Below are 15,785 nucleotides of genomic sequence, written 5' to 3' on the forward strand. Positions count from 1 at the left end.
TAAAAAAAAAAATGTAAAATCTAAAAAGTAAAATTGTTTGAGAGTACTTTCATATTCTTTTGATCAATTTCGATATATGGAAATTTTAATCAATAAACAAGTAGGCCGCAACTTTATTTACTTAAACTTTTATTTACCCAAATTCCTTCTCACGTATTCGAAAATAAAAAATTTTCTTCATAAAAAAATTTCATTTTATGAACACTCTTTAAAAAAAAAAAAAAAAAAAAGAAAAAATTTCATAAATATTGGGAAAAATTTAAAAAAAAAAAAGCAATTTGAAAAAGTTTTATATCTTTAAAAATTCTAAAATACTAATTAAAATAATAATTTAAACAATTTTATTTTAATGTGACACATATAAATGCGCATTTGTCTTTTGCTTTAGCAAATTAATTTGTTTCCATTTTTATATTTTTCATTTCTCATTTCATGGAAGTATAAAAGTTGATGGGATGAGTTGAATGAAATTAAACTCTCACATTTTATTCATTAACAGCATTTATGTTATACAATTTGAATATTTAAATAAGTTAGGTAGAATGGAAAGAAATAGAATGAATGTATGATAAAATTAACCTATTTATTAATATAAATATCATTTGAGAAGATAAATAATTACTGATTAGTTCAATTCATTGCTTTACTAAAAAAAATGCAATCTGTTTGCTTTTCGTTTTTTTATTTATAAATTGTTATTCAAAGGAATATTTAAAATTTTAAAAATTTTAATCATTTCAAATAGCTACAATGGCTTCCATTAATTTTTCACTGATAAACATTTTTTGAGATATTTGTCCTCTATAAATGACATTTCGTCAAGAAAACAAACAAAAATAACAAACTCTTTCATTATTCTTTTAAATGTCAGCAATTTAAATTTTAAGTTAAAATTTTCTTTTCATCAAAATTTCTCCTTTTGATGAATCTTTCTTCTCTTTTTTCTCTTAATTAAAATTTACGTCTAGCCAAAACTGCAAAAAAAAAAAACAATTTTTCCTTATTTTATTAGCAAAATTCGACTTTTCTAAAGTCTTTTTTTTCTTTAAATTTTTTTTTTTTTTACAAGTTGCAACCGATATTCTATTTTATTTGATAATACTTTTGATAAGTTTAACATATACTTCTCACTTTCTTGTCACTTCTATCTGTCATTTAAATGAAAATAACTAATGAACATACCTTGTCTTTCAAACCATTTCATACTTAATTAATGAAGAGAGAGAGAGAGAGGGAGAGGGAGAGAGAGACAATGAATTACTTAATTAATGAAGAATAACTCTCTAAAATGATGTATGAAAAATATGATTCAATTCATATGCTTCACTTTTTATGATAGAGACAAAATGATGATAAAAATGAAAAACTCTCTCTCTCCCTCTCTCTCTATCTCTCTGAGAGATCAACAAAAGAAAAAATTTCTTCTCAGTGTGTATTCTAGTAATGTTAATCATCAAAAATAGAAGAGATCAACTGAATTTATCATTTTCTTATACAAACTTATGCTAATGGCTATTTTTATTAGATTTATTTCCTCTATATTTTATGCATTGAATTGAATTTAAAATACATCAAATTACTACTACAGCAATAACAGCGATAGATGTAGAAAAGAAGGATGATAACATATCCATGTTACTTCAGTAAAGTTTAATATCATGAAGTTGACAGATAATGGTGACATTTTTGTTTAAACTGGATAAGTAAGCTATGTGAGTTTATATAATTTATCTTTTGCTAAAATATTATAGAAGATAATCTTTTCAGATTCATTCATCTCTTTCCTTTTTTTTTTTTTCATTTCTTATTAATTTAAAACGAATCAATCATTTTCAATAGAATCTTTTTTTTTTTTTTGATGTGTAATATAATTTGATTTAAATTGATTGATTGATTGATTGATTGATCGATTGAATATACTATTATGAGTGATAAAAAGAATTTGTCATTTTTATCTTTAACAAATGTTATGAAATTTGATAAACAAAGAAACGTTCTAGAACAAAAGAAATCAATCAAAATGAAAAGATCCTTCTTTCATTCATTTTTTCTTTTTCTTTGTTATACTTACTGCTAATTGAAAGTTAACTTAGTTCGATTTTCACTAATGCAATTTTAATAGTTTCTCAAGATTTAGTAATTTTATTAAAAAAAAAAATCAAAGCTTAGTAATTTAATTTTACTGAATTTATAATTAATGAAATTTAATGTTATATGTGAAATTTTTTTTTTTCTATTAAAAATAATTCAAATATAAAAATTCATACAGTGTTATTATGAACTTAAATTTCATTCCTGCATTTCATTCCTGCTTGACCTTTTCAATTTATTTTCATATAAAAAATAATTCTCGAATGTGTCGTTTTGACATTGCTTTAAGATACATCATAGAAATATTCAATCATATAATAAACAACTTTTTTAATCTCTTCTAATCTATCTTTTCAATTTTTTTTTTTTTTTTTTTTGAATAATTCAAAAGTTTGAAATAACTTTATATATTACTTAAATTATATTTAATAGGGAGAAAAAATATATATTGGATTATCTTATTATGCAACTAATTAATATAATTTTGCTAATAATCATATTTTGACATGAAAAAAAAAAAAAAAAAAGAACGAAAATTAAGCAAAGTGGAAATGTTTCCTTGTGATAGAGAAAAAGTTTAAAATAAAATTTTTTTTTTTAAAATATTTCGCATTTAAGGTAGAATATATTGCTAATTTCATTCATTTCTATTTCTTTAGGAAAAGGAAACGAGAATAATGAATCTTTTTGCTTTAGTTTAACTTTTCCTAAATTTATTTAACTTTTCTTGCATAATCAAACCAACGTTTTATTTTCTTTTGTATTAAAATTTTAATTTGGAAAAGAAATTACGCAGTGAAATGTAAAATTAGAGAGAAAAATGATAAATTTCTTTGCAGAATAGTTTTTCTATTATAATAAATGTTAAATAAACAAAATGGTTCAGTATGATTTAACACCTAATATCAAAATGGTACTAATTTTCAGGTTTGGAGTTAAATACAATTAGTAAGTATTTTTTTTTTTGTTTAAATAAATACTTCTATATGCGATCTTTGATTAACTTTTTGAAATGAAACAAGAAAATGACGAGAAATGAACTCAAATTGTAGTTCTATAAGAGAGTATATGAATAAATTTCAATCCTTCAATCACATCCTTGATGAGAAATTTTAAAAGAGATTGAAGCATTTGCGCCTTTCATTCATTTTCAAAATTAATATTGCTTTCTCTCTGGTGCACTTCGTTTTTTCTTGTTTACTTTTCGATAGTTTTTTTTTTTTCCTTTTTTTTAACTCACAAATAGTTATATAAAACTGTAATATTAGATGGAGCAAATTGAAATAAAGTATTACTTAATAGTAACATACTTTATTCTTAATTTAAAAAATTCTTCCACTTTCTTTTTTTTTTTTTTGTTGAGTTCTTCGACTTGAATTAATATCATTTTGTAATTAAATGAGAAAAATTCCCTTGCCATTCGACTGTAATTTAAAAAAATTTGAGCTTTACATCGATTACGGAGGTAAATATAATGAAAAAGAAACCGGAAGTTAGAAAATGCTACAAGATAACATTTTGTTATTTTTGAAATGGTAATAGCAACTATTTTTGTCATCTTCCGTTTCCTTTTAAATTCACAATTTTTTCTATTTTTTTTTTTTTTTTTTTTTTCATTCATCTCTTACCTCAAATATTAGACCTTTAATTGTTTCCTCTTTAAAATTCTCAAATAAGAATATTTCTTATGTTAAATTTAATCTTTAGTATTTTTTTTTTCTTTCATGTAATTTTTTGCACCCCATTAAATAACGAAATGTCTAATTTTATGCTATCTAAGTTCAATTCATGCTATTTAAATTCGTCTCCTAGTTCAGTTCCTATTTTAGTTTAGCTTGTATTCTAGTTCAGTTCTTCTCCTAGTTTAGTTTGTATTCTAGTTCAGTTCTTCTCCTAGTTTAGTTTGTATTCTAGTTCAGTTCTTCTCCTAGTTTAGTTTGTATTCTAGTTCAGTTCGTGTTCTAGTTCAATTCGTATTCCATCCTATCTTTTTAGCATTGAACAAAAAGAAAGAAAGTGATCCGTCTAATATTACTTACAGCTTTCATACACAATTTTTCCATTAACTTTGAAAAATTTCCCTTTGTTTGAACATATATAATGGAAGGAGTAATTGAACAAATCATAGGATCTAATCAGTTACTTCTAGGAATATCATCACGAGATTCATAGACAATTTTTTAATCAAAAGTTTCTTTACAAGTTATCTAAAAAATTCACGCGACAAATTTTTCAGCTTTTCAATTTTGGTTTTAACTTTTTTTATGTTCGATTTATCGAAATGACAATGAATTAATGAAATTATTATTGTGGAAAAATTAGTGAAATCATTTTTAATGTCTCTTCTATTAGAATTTTTTCTTTTTTTTTGCTGGAATATTCGTTGGTTTGTTGTAGTATCAATGCAAATAATTCTATGGTTTTTTTTTTTTTTTTTGTTTCTTTAAATTTAGTAGATATCAAGTTAAACTAGCGATCAAAGTTCGATAGAGTGATTAGACAATGGCAAATCCTTTCGAGAATTTTGATCATTACTTTGTCCATTGACAAATTAATCAACTCCGATAGATAGTGCTGATAATCCATGTTTAGCTCTAATCCTTACCATTTTTCTAATTAATATTTTGAAGATATTCTAAAAATGACATCAACAAATAAAACTTTGAATATATAACATAAAAAAAGTTCATTTAAATTTATTTTTTATCAGATCATATATTTCATTATTTTGATGTGTGTATACTTTTGCTTCTTGCTATTCTTTCAGCCAAGCATAAACACATTTTGTCAAATTTAATTTTCGATATGTAAGTTTGAATCATTCTATTGATGGAATTCAATTTCATCAGTAACTTATTTCCTTTTTAGCTAAAATATCCAAATTTACTCATCAAAAATACAATTTTTTTTTTAACAAAAAGAATTCGTTCTTTTCATTAAATATCATAACAAAGGCAGATTTTTAGATAAAAATTAATTAATTGCCTCATATGTATACTAAGAAGGTATGATATGACATAAACAATGATATAATTGTGACAATTTTTAATACATCATCAGTTCTCTTTAGTTTAAATTTAATTTAATTTAGTTTAGTCCAAAATCACTTTTAATTAATTCTGTTTTTTTTTTTTTTTTTCAACTGCTATTATTTATTTTTTGTGATCAAAGATCATTATCAAGATATCATTCTATTTCTTTGAAGTTCTTTTACGAAGAAAAAAAAATTTAGTTACTCTAATAAAAATAAAATGATTGAAACTATTAAAATTAAGAATTTATTTCAGAATATATGCCGTTGAAGCGGAAACAATCATCGAAACGAAGAAACTTGCAAATGCTAAATCTTCTTAAGCAATTTTCCCATTATAACTATCATTCAGTTTCATTATCATTTCAAATTTAAGCAATAGCATTTCAATACAATGCTATTTATATTTTACTACAGCTATGAATGTTGCTACTTATATTACTGAACTGAGTAATTTATCAATTTTTTTTTTGAAATACATTTGATCTGATCTTAAATCTTTTTCTTTTTTTTAAAGAACTAAAGAATTAGTTCTTTTAAAATTCTCATTCAAATTATTCCAAAAGGAAAAAAAAAAAACTATAATTCACTGAAAGCTTTTCCTTTTTTTGGCATTCAGTGTTCTGTATTGATATTACTGAAATGAATATTACTGGTTTTTTACCTGATGCTAATATTCAAACTATTCGATTATTTCTAACTTTAATTCATTTAATTCTAGTATCAATTGGTAGTATTAATTTACTGGTTATTCTTATTATCATAGTTAAACCATATATGCGTTCAATTACTAATGTCTATATTATTAGCTTATGTTTAGCTGATTTTATTTATTTAACTAATTTAACTCTAGTTGCTATCGTACAGCTTAATAATAAATCATGGATTTTTGGACAATTAATGTGTACTCTTTATCATGGTACTGAAACAACAGGTAAAGTTATTTTTATTTTTTATTATTATTTTCATTTTTTAATTTATTCTTTTTTTTTTTAAAAAAAAAATGAATTGCAAGAGGAAAAAAAATTAATTATTTTGCATTTCTAAAAGTTTAATAATTCTTCTATGAATGTTATGAAAGAAATTTTGTGCTTATCATTATCATTGCATAATTCTGTGATAAAATTAAATGAATAATAAATTTCTTTTTCCAACTATATATATATATATTTGTGTGTGTGTGTGTTATTTGTTCAACTAAACAATGTTTTCAATTTTAATTTTTATAAATAAATGAAATAAAGAGAAATACAGATGGTTCTAAAGATGTTTATGTATTTAAATGGAAAATATTTTCATATTATATAAATTATTGAATTAGTATGTAAAGCAAAGAGAATTTTTTGATTTCTTTCGTGATCATAATTCAGTGTTTTTATGATGTAAATTAAATTGCCGTGTTTGAAGATGAAGGATTAATCCAATTTTTTTTTTTTCATTCGATTTTTGATTGTTTACTTAAAATTAAATCAACAAAATATTAATCTTGAAAAAAATTTTTTTTTTCATCCCCTTTCTCTGCTTTTTTTTTTTTTTTTTGAATTTTTTAAGTGACTTTTAAAATCCTTCTAAAAAGAAAAAAAATTTTTTTATCATTGGTTGATTGTTGAATTTTACAAGCTAAATCTAATATTTTTCCGAATCTATTCAAATATTAATTTAATTTTCTAATTCTAAATTCTAATTAGTACAATCAGTCTTTTAGCGATTCGGTCAAAAAATTTTTTTACCTACAAATTAGTTTACTTTATTTTTTATCTAAGAATGCTAAAATTCATTGTATTTCTTTTCATACTATTTCTATCTATTAAATACAATCTTTTTATTTCAACATTTTCTAAGAAGTGAAAGAGAGAATTTATTTGAAAAATTTCAAAAATTAGATTAAAATTTTACTTTACTAAATTTTTAGTATTTCATTTTCAATTAAAACAAAAAAAATTCAATTTTTTAAATGAACAAATTATTAAGAATTTCATAAACAAGAATTGAAAGCATTTGCTATTTGACTACCGCTTTTTTTTCCTTCTTTCATTTTTTCGTTTGATTTCGTTTGACATTTTTTTTTTTATTTAATCATATTTTAGTAGCACTTATTTCAAATATTTTTATTAGTATGAAACTTTTACTTATTTAATTACTTTTATAATATAACATTTTCGGATTTTTTTTTTTTCATTTTAATAGGATTCTATTCCCTTTTTTTAAATATAAAATACAATTTTAGGTAAATATGCAAGTGTCATATTTGTGGTATTATTAGCCGCCGATCGTTACTGCGCAATGTGTTGTCCGATGCTATGTGCGCGCTATCGTAATTACTGCATCGCGGTGTCAACAAGTGTTATCGCTTGGATTGTCGCCTTTTCTGCTGCTCTTCCACTTTATTTATATTCTGAAGTAATCGAACTACAAACATATCGTACGGAAGAATTAAATAGATCTGTATGTATTGCTAAATGGCCAAGTTTAACAAGTGCTCGATGGTTTGTTTATTTGTTTGTTTGTTTTGTTTATTTAATACATGAAATTAAATCATTTAACTGAAAGTTAGAGAATTTAAAATTAATTCAAAATTTGATAACAATTTTTAATGTCAAATTTTTAATGAGCAATCTAACAAATTAAATTAAGCAAGAAAATAGGATTTTTTTTTCAGGTATATTACATTTTCATCAATTTTAATCTATGCTGCACCTTTAGCACTAATGACTTATTTTAATTATAATGTTTTGAAAAAGCTCCGAAAAGCTCTTCGTAACAGTAAACGAATGAAGCTTACGTCAAAATCACGTGCTCCTTATCATCGTGTAACACGTCTGGTGCTATGCGTTGTTATATTTCATGCTGTATGCTGGTGAGTTCATCAGTGATTTAATCAAAATCAAATTTAAAAATATAAGAATTTCTTAACACTCTTAAATCTCAAATCTTTTGATGCTCAAAAGAATTTATATGCAAGAAGCATGCATTTCTGAGTTTATCTATTTGCAAAATTTATCATTGAAGTTTTCTTGTTTGTTTAGATTTATAGTAAGACATGAAAAAAAAAATTAATTACTTACTTATTCTATTCTTATTTGTTTCTTAAGAATAAGTAATTAATTCTGAGGTATTCAAGAAGATCGAATGAAAAAGTGCAATCTTAATTATCCAAGCATCATTAAAATATATACTAGCAATTCAGTATGGGTTCTTTCTTTTTTTTTTTTTTATTTTGCTTAGTTCTTGTTAATTTTCAATATATTTTTACGGAAGGATTAAATTTGTTCTATTAATTTGAATAGCTAAGCTAATTAATTTCATAGAATATTTCAGTTTGAATATTTTTAGTTTATTTTTCTTTCTCATTAATTTTGCAATCTAAATTTGCTTTTTCTTTTTCTTTTTTTTTTTTTTTTTACAACTAAATCTCTAATTTTTACTTATCTTTGCTCATTTATCTCTGTTAATAATTTTATTTAAAATAACTTACTGAATTAAAGACATTTAATTTCATTTATAGCACTAGCAATTATTAATTACTAACTATCAAATCATAATATTTATGTTTCTGCATGTAAACTAATTGAATTAAATGTCCTTTTCATGATATTGAATAAATTTTTAGGTCTCCATTTTGGTTATTTAATTTGCTCAGTTCCGTATTTCAATTCCGGATACATACACGTTTCAATCGTCTTATTGTTAATGTCATCCATCTCTTTCCGTATATCAATTGTGCTCTAAATCCATTATTATATGCAGCCAATGCCGAAAATTTTCGTCGAGCATTCCGATCTCTATTTTCCCTTAATTTCACTAACAGAAAATCGTTATCAACAACAAGTCGTAAAGTTTCTCAAACAATTGTTGTCGAAAGTTTTTTTACGCAAATGTACGATTTCAATGAATTTACATTTCATCAAATATCATGAAACGTGATAGCTTTTAGTGCTACACGTCACAATTTCAATAATCTTACGTTTGTTATATTCAAACGCTTAATACGTTTCACGAAAAAAAAAATTAAAATATTTCCTATAAATTTATATATTTGCAATGAGCAACTATACCTTTATTTATTCCATAAAATTTCAAGTTAAAAAAAAAAAAAAAGAGATGTAATAATTAAATTTTCGAATGCATTATATTCAAGAATTAGAATAATATTAAAATGAGAAAATAAAATATAATTTCAAAAAATGAATAAAATCTAACTTTCTAGATTTTAGATTAGATCCATATATGGTATCATTACCATTTCTACAACATTTTACTGCAAGAAAACGACGATTTGCTTGGTGTAACGAACGTAACCATAGTATCATAACTCGGCCAGCGATAGCATCCACTGATAAGAATGATAAAATTGTCATTGAACTGAATAAATCTTGTCATACACCAAAATTGGTAAATTGATTAAAAAGAATTGATAAAAAATAAAATGATAATTTACACATTCTATTAATTTTAATTTAATTTATGAAATTAATGCTATTACAAAAGTTACAATCACATGTTACAGCAAAATCATGGTACAGTCTACCGTAATCCATTACAAGAATCATGCTATGATCATATTTTAAATCAAAATTGAAATAATTACTTGCTTTTTACTCTATCACAACAACAGTAATTCATGTGACAGAGCAATGTCACATGATGAAATGATTTTGTAAGTTGTTATGATACTATATTGTAAATATTAAGAAAGTTCTCATTTTATATTCAAAAATTCAATAATAAATTTTATTTATGACTTTTTGATATCGAATTTTATTTATGATTTTTCAATATCAAATTTATTTATGATTTTCAATATCAAATTTCTAAAATATTTGCTAAAAACATCTTCAACAAAAGTAAAATTTATTCATTTTTTTTTTTATGTTTTGTCATCAATGGAAGATTTTAAAGTACACTGTCAGAAAAAAAAAAAACTGTTTAAAATAATCTTGATGAAAAGTAAAAAAAAAAGAAAAAAGAAATGATTACATTATTGATTTCAATTCTTTGTTATGCTTTAGATTTTTTTTTTTCTTTTAATTTTAAAAATGAAAAAGACTAACGAATCTAATTTACTAGCACTATCAGATGTTTTTTATTTTATTTTTTTGTCTTTTTTGGCAATATAATAACTAGTAATTATCTGTTCCAGTTTAAATGTTTAATGATAATTTTCAGGTTAAATAAGGTGACACAGAAGTGACATATATCAGCGCAAAATGATAGAAGCGAAGATGGCATTTATAGCATTTATGTGTTTAATAGTAATATAATAATTTAGTAATTTAATAGAAAGCTTTCCTAAGATACTATCAAACTGATAATATTGATTATATGGAGTGTAATGTGCTGTGTAAATATATTTTGTAATGAAATTCATTGGTGGAAACAATCAATAATTGACTGATTGAGTGATCGTTTGATCAATACAAATTAAGTTTTCATATTTTCCATTACAGGAGATAATCAAATTGTTGAAATTGGCAATTTATCAGTGAAGTGCGAGATTTTGAAAATTTTTTTTTACCATACGTACACATTTTTGACATCGTATTGTAGTCATTTTCATTTATTTAAATGGTTATCTTACCTCTTTATCAAACTTTCTCATTCATTTCAAGATTTGTTTTTGTTTTAAGTTAGAAAGAAATATTACCAAACAGATAGGAAAACTGTAAGAGTTGAAATTTGTCAAATCCTCAATTGGAGAAAAGATTTTTTTTTTTGTTTTGTTTCGATAGTAAATGAGTGATAGTGATGGAGGATAGAATTGAACAGAATGAAATGATATGGTTTTCTTTTTTTTTTTTAAACAAAAACGATGAATTGCTTAAATCTTTTCAATGTAACTATTGCGATATTCCAGATTTTATTGTAGTTTTTTAAAAGAGATATGTGTTTTTATTTTGAAATTATTAGAATTATATTTATAATATCGAAATGTAATTCAAAATGAAACGAAATGGTTGAAACAAAGTAGAATAAAATATAATATAACACAAATAATGAGAATCTATGGAATAAGATGATCAGACATTTGATTTTTCTTGATTTTAGAGCATAAATTACAATATATACAAAAGTAAGAATAAAATCATCATAAAATACAACATAATAACCTAACTGACACCGCAATGGTGTAATAACGGTCAACGGTATCGGTGTTTTCTAACGAAACAATATAATTTTAAATGATTTATTCATGAGATTGTGACATACCGGGTTTATATATAGAGAATCAATTAGTATATTTTCAACTTCTCAAAAAATAGAAAAGATACAAAGCCACTAATGCAACTAAATTCCAGTTATTACTATGAAAGAAGATAAGTACCGAATCCAAATAATTATTAGTCCCACCTTGTTAAACTACTCAGCCATAATTCTGAATTTGCAAATCTCATCAAACGTAAAATAAATGTAAAATAAATTCTCAGAAAGCAAAAGTAAAATAAATTCTCAGAAAGTAAAAGTTAAAATTTGTGAACAACAAAAAATAAGACATATAAACCTATATTTAACTATATATTATTGATATTCATCCCTAAGTACCCATAAGTTTGAGTTTTTGTGCAATATACACAAACGCTTTAAAATGGATCGAAATGCAAACGAGTCTTTAACTGATACATGATTCTGAAAAAAATAAAGCTCTCATTCGTGAAAATGCACTGAATTCACATCAAATTTTCGAAGTCTTAAAAAATTTTGGAAAAATATATGAATCTGATTTGATAGAAATGATACTTTGCTACCTTAAAACTCTGCAAAATTTCATCTTTCAACGCTTGTCCTTTCCTATGAACCATAAATAAAGGAATATCTTCTGCCAATTTGTCATATTTGTCCGCTTTTTTCACATATGATGCCTTAGCTGGATTGAAAAATGAAGGATAGTGCAAAATTACAAGAAAGAAAGGGGAAAAAATAAGCACGATTGAAGAATTTGCAAGTAAACTTCTTCCAAATGTTCCTCATCGGTTGTTTTTTGGATATCCAACATACGTTGTTTCCTCTAACGAATAGCATCCACCACTGTTATATCCATTATTTTCGCTGAGTATAAGAAAAACTATGTCTCGATTGAACAGTGAAGCGTCAATTAAAAGCAAAAAATTTGCAACGAATCTATAGTGATTTTTTCCGTAGTCCAAATTGCCGACTTCCACTATTCAAAATCTGACATGAAGAAATTAAACTAGACTACAGCTCGCAAAAGAAATTGTACTTTAATAGTGCTGCGCCACTAAAACTCGATTTCTCTGTATCATCCTGATCGTTTTCAATAGCTGATTGAAATCCAGCAGCTTTCCGCAAACCGAACCGTGGTTTTTCGAAAGGTCCTGAATATAAATGATCAAATTGAAAACATACTGAATATAAATGATCAGATTGAAAAATCCCACTTTTTTAAAAATTTTTGAATAATATATTTAGTAAATGAAACCTTCTCGAGCGTCTTAGTGATCCAGCAGCTTTTGCAGCGACAATATTTGCTCCATCTTCAATTAGCTGCTCATCCACATTTGCCAAAAAGTTGCAAAAATTTGATCATGTTGGAGAGCTGAGATAATCCCCGCATTTGTTAGCAATTTCCCAAGTTCATAATCGTCCTGAAACAGTCATTATATTGCATATTAGCATCAATGCAGCACCCTCCCGGACTTGAGCATATAATTCAACTTTTTCAATCTCTCTCGCGGAACAGTAAAGAACAATATAGTTAGCCATTATGCGTTGAAAGCTCAATTATACTAAAATTTCTATGACAGATCGCCTGAAGTGCCTGAAGGACAGGAGAGAGAGAGAGAGGGGAAAGAGGGCGAGGAGGGAAAAAGAGGGAGAGGGGAGCGATAAAGAAGACAGGAGAGGGAGGAGAAGAGGGGAGAGAGGACAGGAGGGAGATGGAATATCGCAATAGTTATATTGAAAAGATTTAAGCAATTCATTGTTTTTGTTTTTTAAAAAAAAAGAAAACCATATCATTTCATTCTGTTTAATTCTATCCACCACCAATATCACTCATGTACTATCGAAACAAAACAAAAAAATCTTTTCTCCAATTGAGGATTTGACAAATTTCAACTCTTACAGTTTTCCTATCTGTTTGGTAATATTTCTTTCTAACTTAAAACAAAAACAAATTTTGAAATGAATGAGAAAGTTTGATAAATTAAATTACCAAATTATCAAATCACTATTAAACATATAAATGATATCTCCATTTTCGCTTCTGATAAACTCAATTAGTGCCACTGGCACTAAACAAGTATTATCACATTAATGGTGTAAAAAGGTTTATTTTTGCATAAGTTCGTTATACTCTACCTGCAAAGCGAGAAGTAAGTCATAGAAGATTCTGGATTTTTGATCTGGTCAGTTTTTGATATCTTTCATTGTTTGCTGCCAGTATCACTATTACCAAATTATCAAATCACTATTAAACATATAAATGATATTTCCATTTTCGCTTCTGATAAACTCAATTAGTGCTACTGACACTAAACAAGTATTATCACATTAATGGTGTAAAAAGGTTTATTTTTGCATAAGTTCGTTATGCTCTACCTGCAAAGCGAGAAGTAAGTCATAGAAGGTTCTGGATTTTTGATCTGATCAGTTTTTGATATCTTTCATTGTTTGCTGCCAGTATTGCAAACATGCTTCCTTGGAGAACGGTGAGCTGAGTTTTCCGCTCCCCTCTCCTTCTCCCCTCCCCTCTCTCTCTCTTCTCCCCTTTCTCCCTCCTTTTCTTACTCCCTCCTCTTTTCCTCTCTCCCCCCTCCTGCCCTCCTCTCCCTCCTGTCCTCTCTCCCTCTTCTTCCTGCCAACTTCTCCTTCATACCTTTGCTTTACGTTTTTCTATTCAAAACTAGCAAATAATAGTGAGGATAAATCCGACAAACTTAATTACTGCGTGATGGAAGTTTGGCACTTAACATAGGAAAACTAACATTCTTTTAAGTATATTTTAATTTTAGTAGAAGAGGGAAGAGAGGAGAGGAGAGAAGAGGAGAGGAGAAGGGAGCGGAGGAGGAGAGGAGAGCGGGAAACTCAGCTCACCGTTCTCCAAGGAAGCATGTTTGCAATACTGGCAGCAAACAATGAAAGATATCAAAAACTGACCAGATTAAAAATCTAGAACCTTCTATGACTTACTTCTCGCTTTGCAGGTAGAGTATAACGAACTTATGCAAAAATAAACCTTTTTACACCATTAATGTGATAATACTTGTTTAGTGCCAGTAGTACTAATTGAGTTTATCAGAAGCGAAAATGGAAATATCATTTATATGTTTAATAGTGATTTGATAACATAATAACAAGTATTATCACACTAATGGTGTAAAAAGGTTTATTTTTGCATAAGTTCGTTATGCTCTACCTGCAAAGCGAGAAGTAAGTCATAGAAGGTTCTGGATTTTTGATCCGGTCAGTTTTTGATATCTTTCATTGCTTGCTGCCAGTATTGCAAACATGCTTCCTTGGAGAACGGTGAGCTAAGTTTTCCGCTCTCCTCTCCTCCTCCGCTCCCTTCTCCTCTCCTCTCTTCCCTCTTCTACTAAAATTAAAATATACTTAAAAGAATGTTAGTTTTCCTATGCTAAGTGCCAAAGTTCCATCACGCAGTAATTAAGTTTGTCGGATTTATCCTCACTATTATTTGCTAGTTTTCAATAGAAAAACGTAAAGCAAAGGTATGAAGGAGAAGTTGGCAGGAAGAAGAGGGAGAGAGGACAGGACGGAGAGGAGGGAAGGGGAGGGCAGGAGGGAGGAGAGAGGAAAAGAGGAGGGAGAGAGAAAAGGAGGGAGAAAGGGGAGAGGAGAGGGAGAGGGGAGCGGAAAACTCAGCTCACCGTTCTCCAAGGAAGCATATTTGCAATACTGGCAGCAATGAAAGATATCAAAAACTGATCAGATCAAAAATTCAGAACCTTCTATGACTTACTTCTCGCTTTGCTGGTAGAGCATAACGAACTTATGCAAAAATAAACTATAAAATTCTGCAATCCTTCTGGATTTGCATTCTGTGACACTCCGGTTTCCAAGGCAGCAACATTTTCAGTAAATGTCTTTTCAACCTAGAAATCAAGAGCAAAAATACACATTATTATAAAAGGAAATAGCACAGGATAAGCAAAGTCTCGTATTAATTTATATGAATAGAAACAATAATGTTATCAGCTTAATTTGCTCACTTATTTCATTTCAAAGGGACTTGTTTAATTTAGTAGATCATTCATTAAAGTGCCTCAACTACCGCTGCAAATATTAAGAAAAATCTTTCCAAAGACAGAAAAAATAGAATACGAAAATTTTACTTTAAAGTAATTTCTCTTAAAATTTATTGTAGTCAATGTATAACAAAGAAATTTTTTTTCATATTTTGACGCTCATATAATTATATATCATATGAAGTTAAGCTAATCAGAAATTACTCAAAGAGAAAAATTACTTTGTCTGTTGCAGTAGGCCTTGTTCAAGCTTAGCAGCACTATATACAGCAACATTACTGCTATCAAGTGCCGCAAGATCATCCACATTTTACCTGTCCTCACCAATTTCTTCACGATTAAAACCAAAAGTTGTTCGTCGATAGCAATCCCATTCATTTCTTCTATTATAATCTTTTTCCTGTTTACTGAAATCCATTCGAAAGAACAAAACATCAAAT

At 26.6% G+C, this 15,785-nt stretch overlaps 2 protein-coding genes across 2 annotated transcripts; one reads left to right on the plus strand and one right to left on the minus strand.

Annotated features, from left to right (window-relative positions):
* Positions 1 to 5,764: 5,764 nt before the first annotated feature.
* Positions 5,765 to 9,701, plus strand: Bma-npr-16 (Unidentified vitellogenin-linked transcript protein 6, putative; the record flags this gene model as incomplete). The annotated part of the gene is made up of 6 exons (XM_043075715.1): positions 5,765 to 6,056; positions 7,350 to 7,608; positions 7,782 to 7,979; positions 8,733 to 8,999; positions 9,337 to 9,514; positions 9,630 to 9,701. The coding sequence occupies 6 exons, from the start codon at positions 5,765 to 5,767 to the stop codon at positions 9,699 to 9,701; spliced, it is 1,266 nt and encodes a 421-aa protein (XP_042931649.1).
* Positions 9,702 to 12,313: 2,612 nt separating this feature from the next.
* Positions 12,314 to 15,723, minus strand: Bm300 (Uncharacterized protein; the record flags this gene model as incomplete). The annotated part of the gene is made up of 3 exons (XM_043075716.1): positions 12,314 to 12,453; positions 15,060 to 15,192; positions 15,670 to 15,723. 3 exons carry the CDS (start codon positions 15,721 to 15,723, stop codon positions 12,314 to 12,316), a joined length of 327 nt encoding a protein of 108 aa, XP_042931650.1.
* Between the last annotated feature and the right edge of the window lie 62 nt (positions 15,724 to 15,785).

Source organism: Brugia malayi (genome assembly GCF_000002995.4).
Source record: "Brugia malayi strain FR3 genome assembly, contig: Bm_v4_ChrX_scaffold_001, whole genome shotgun sequence".
Classification (NCBI taxonomy): domain Eukaryota; kingdom Metazoa; phylum Nematoda; class Chromadorea; order Rhabditida; family Onchocercidae; genus Brugia; species Brugia malayi.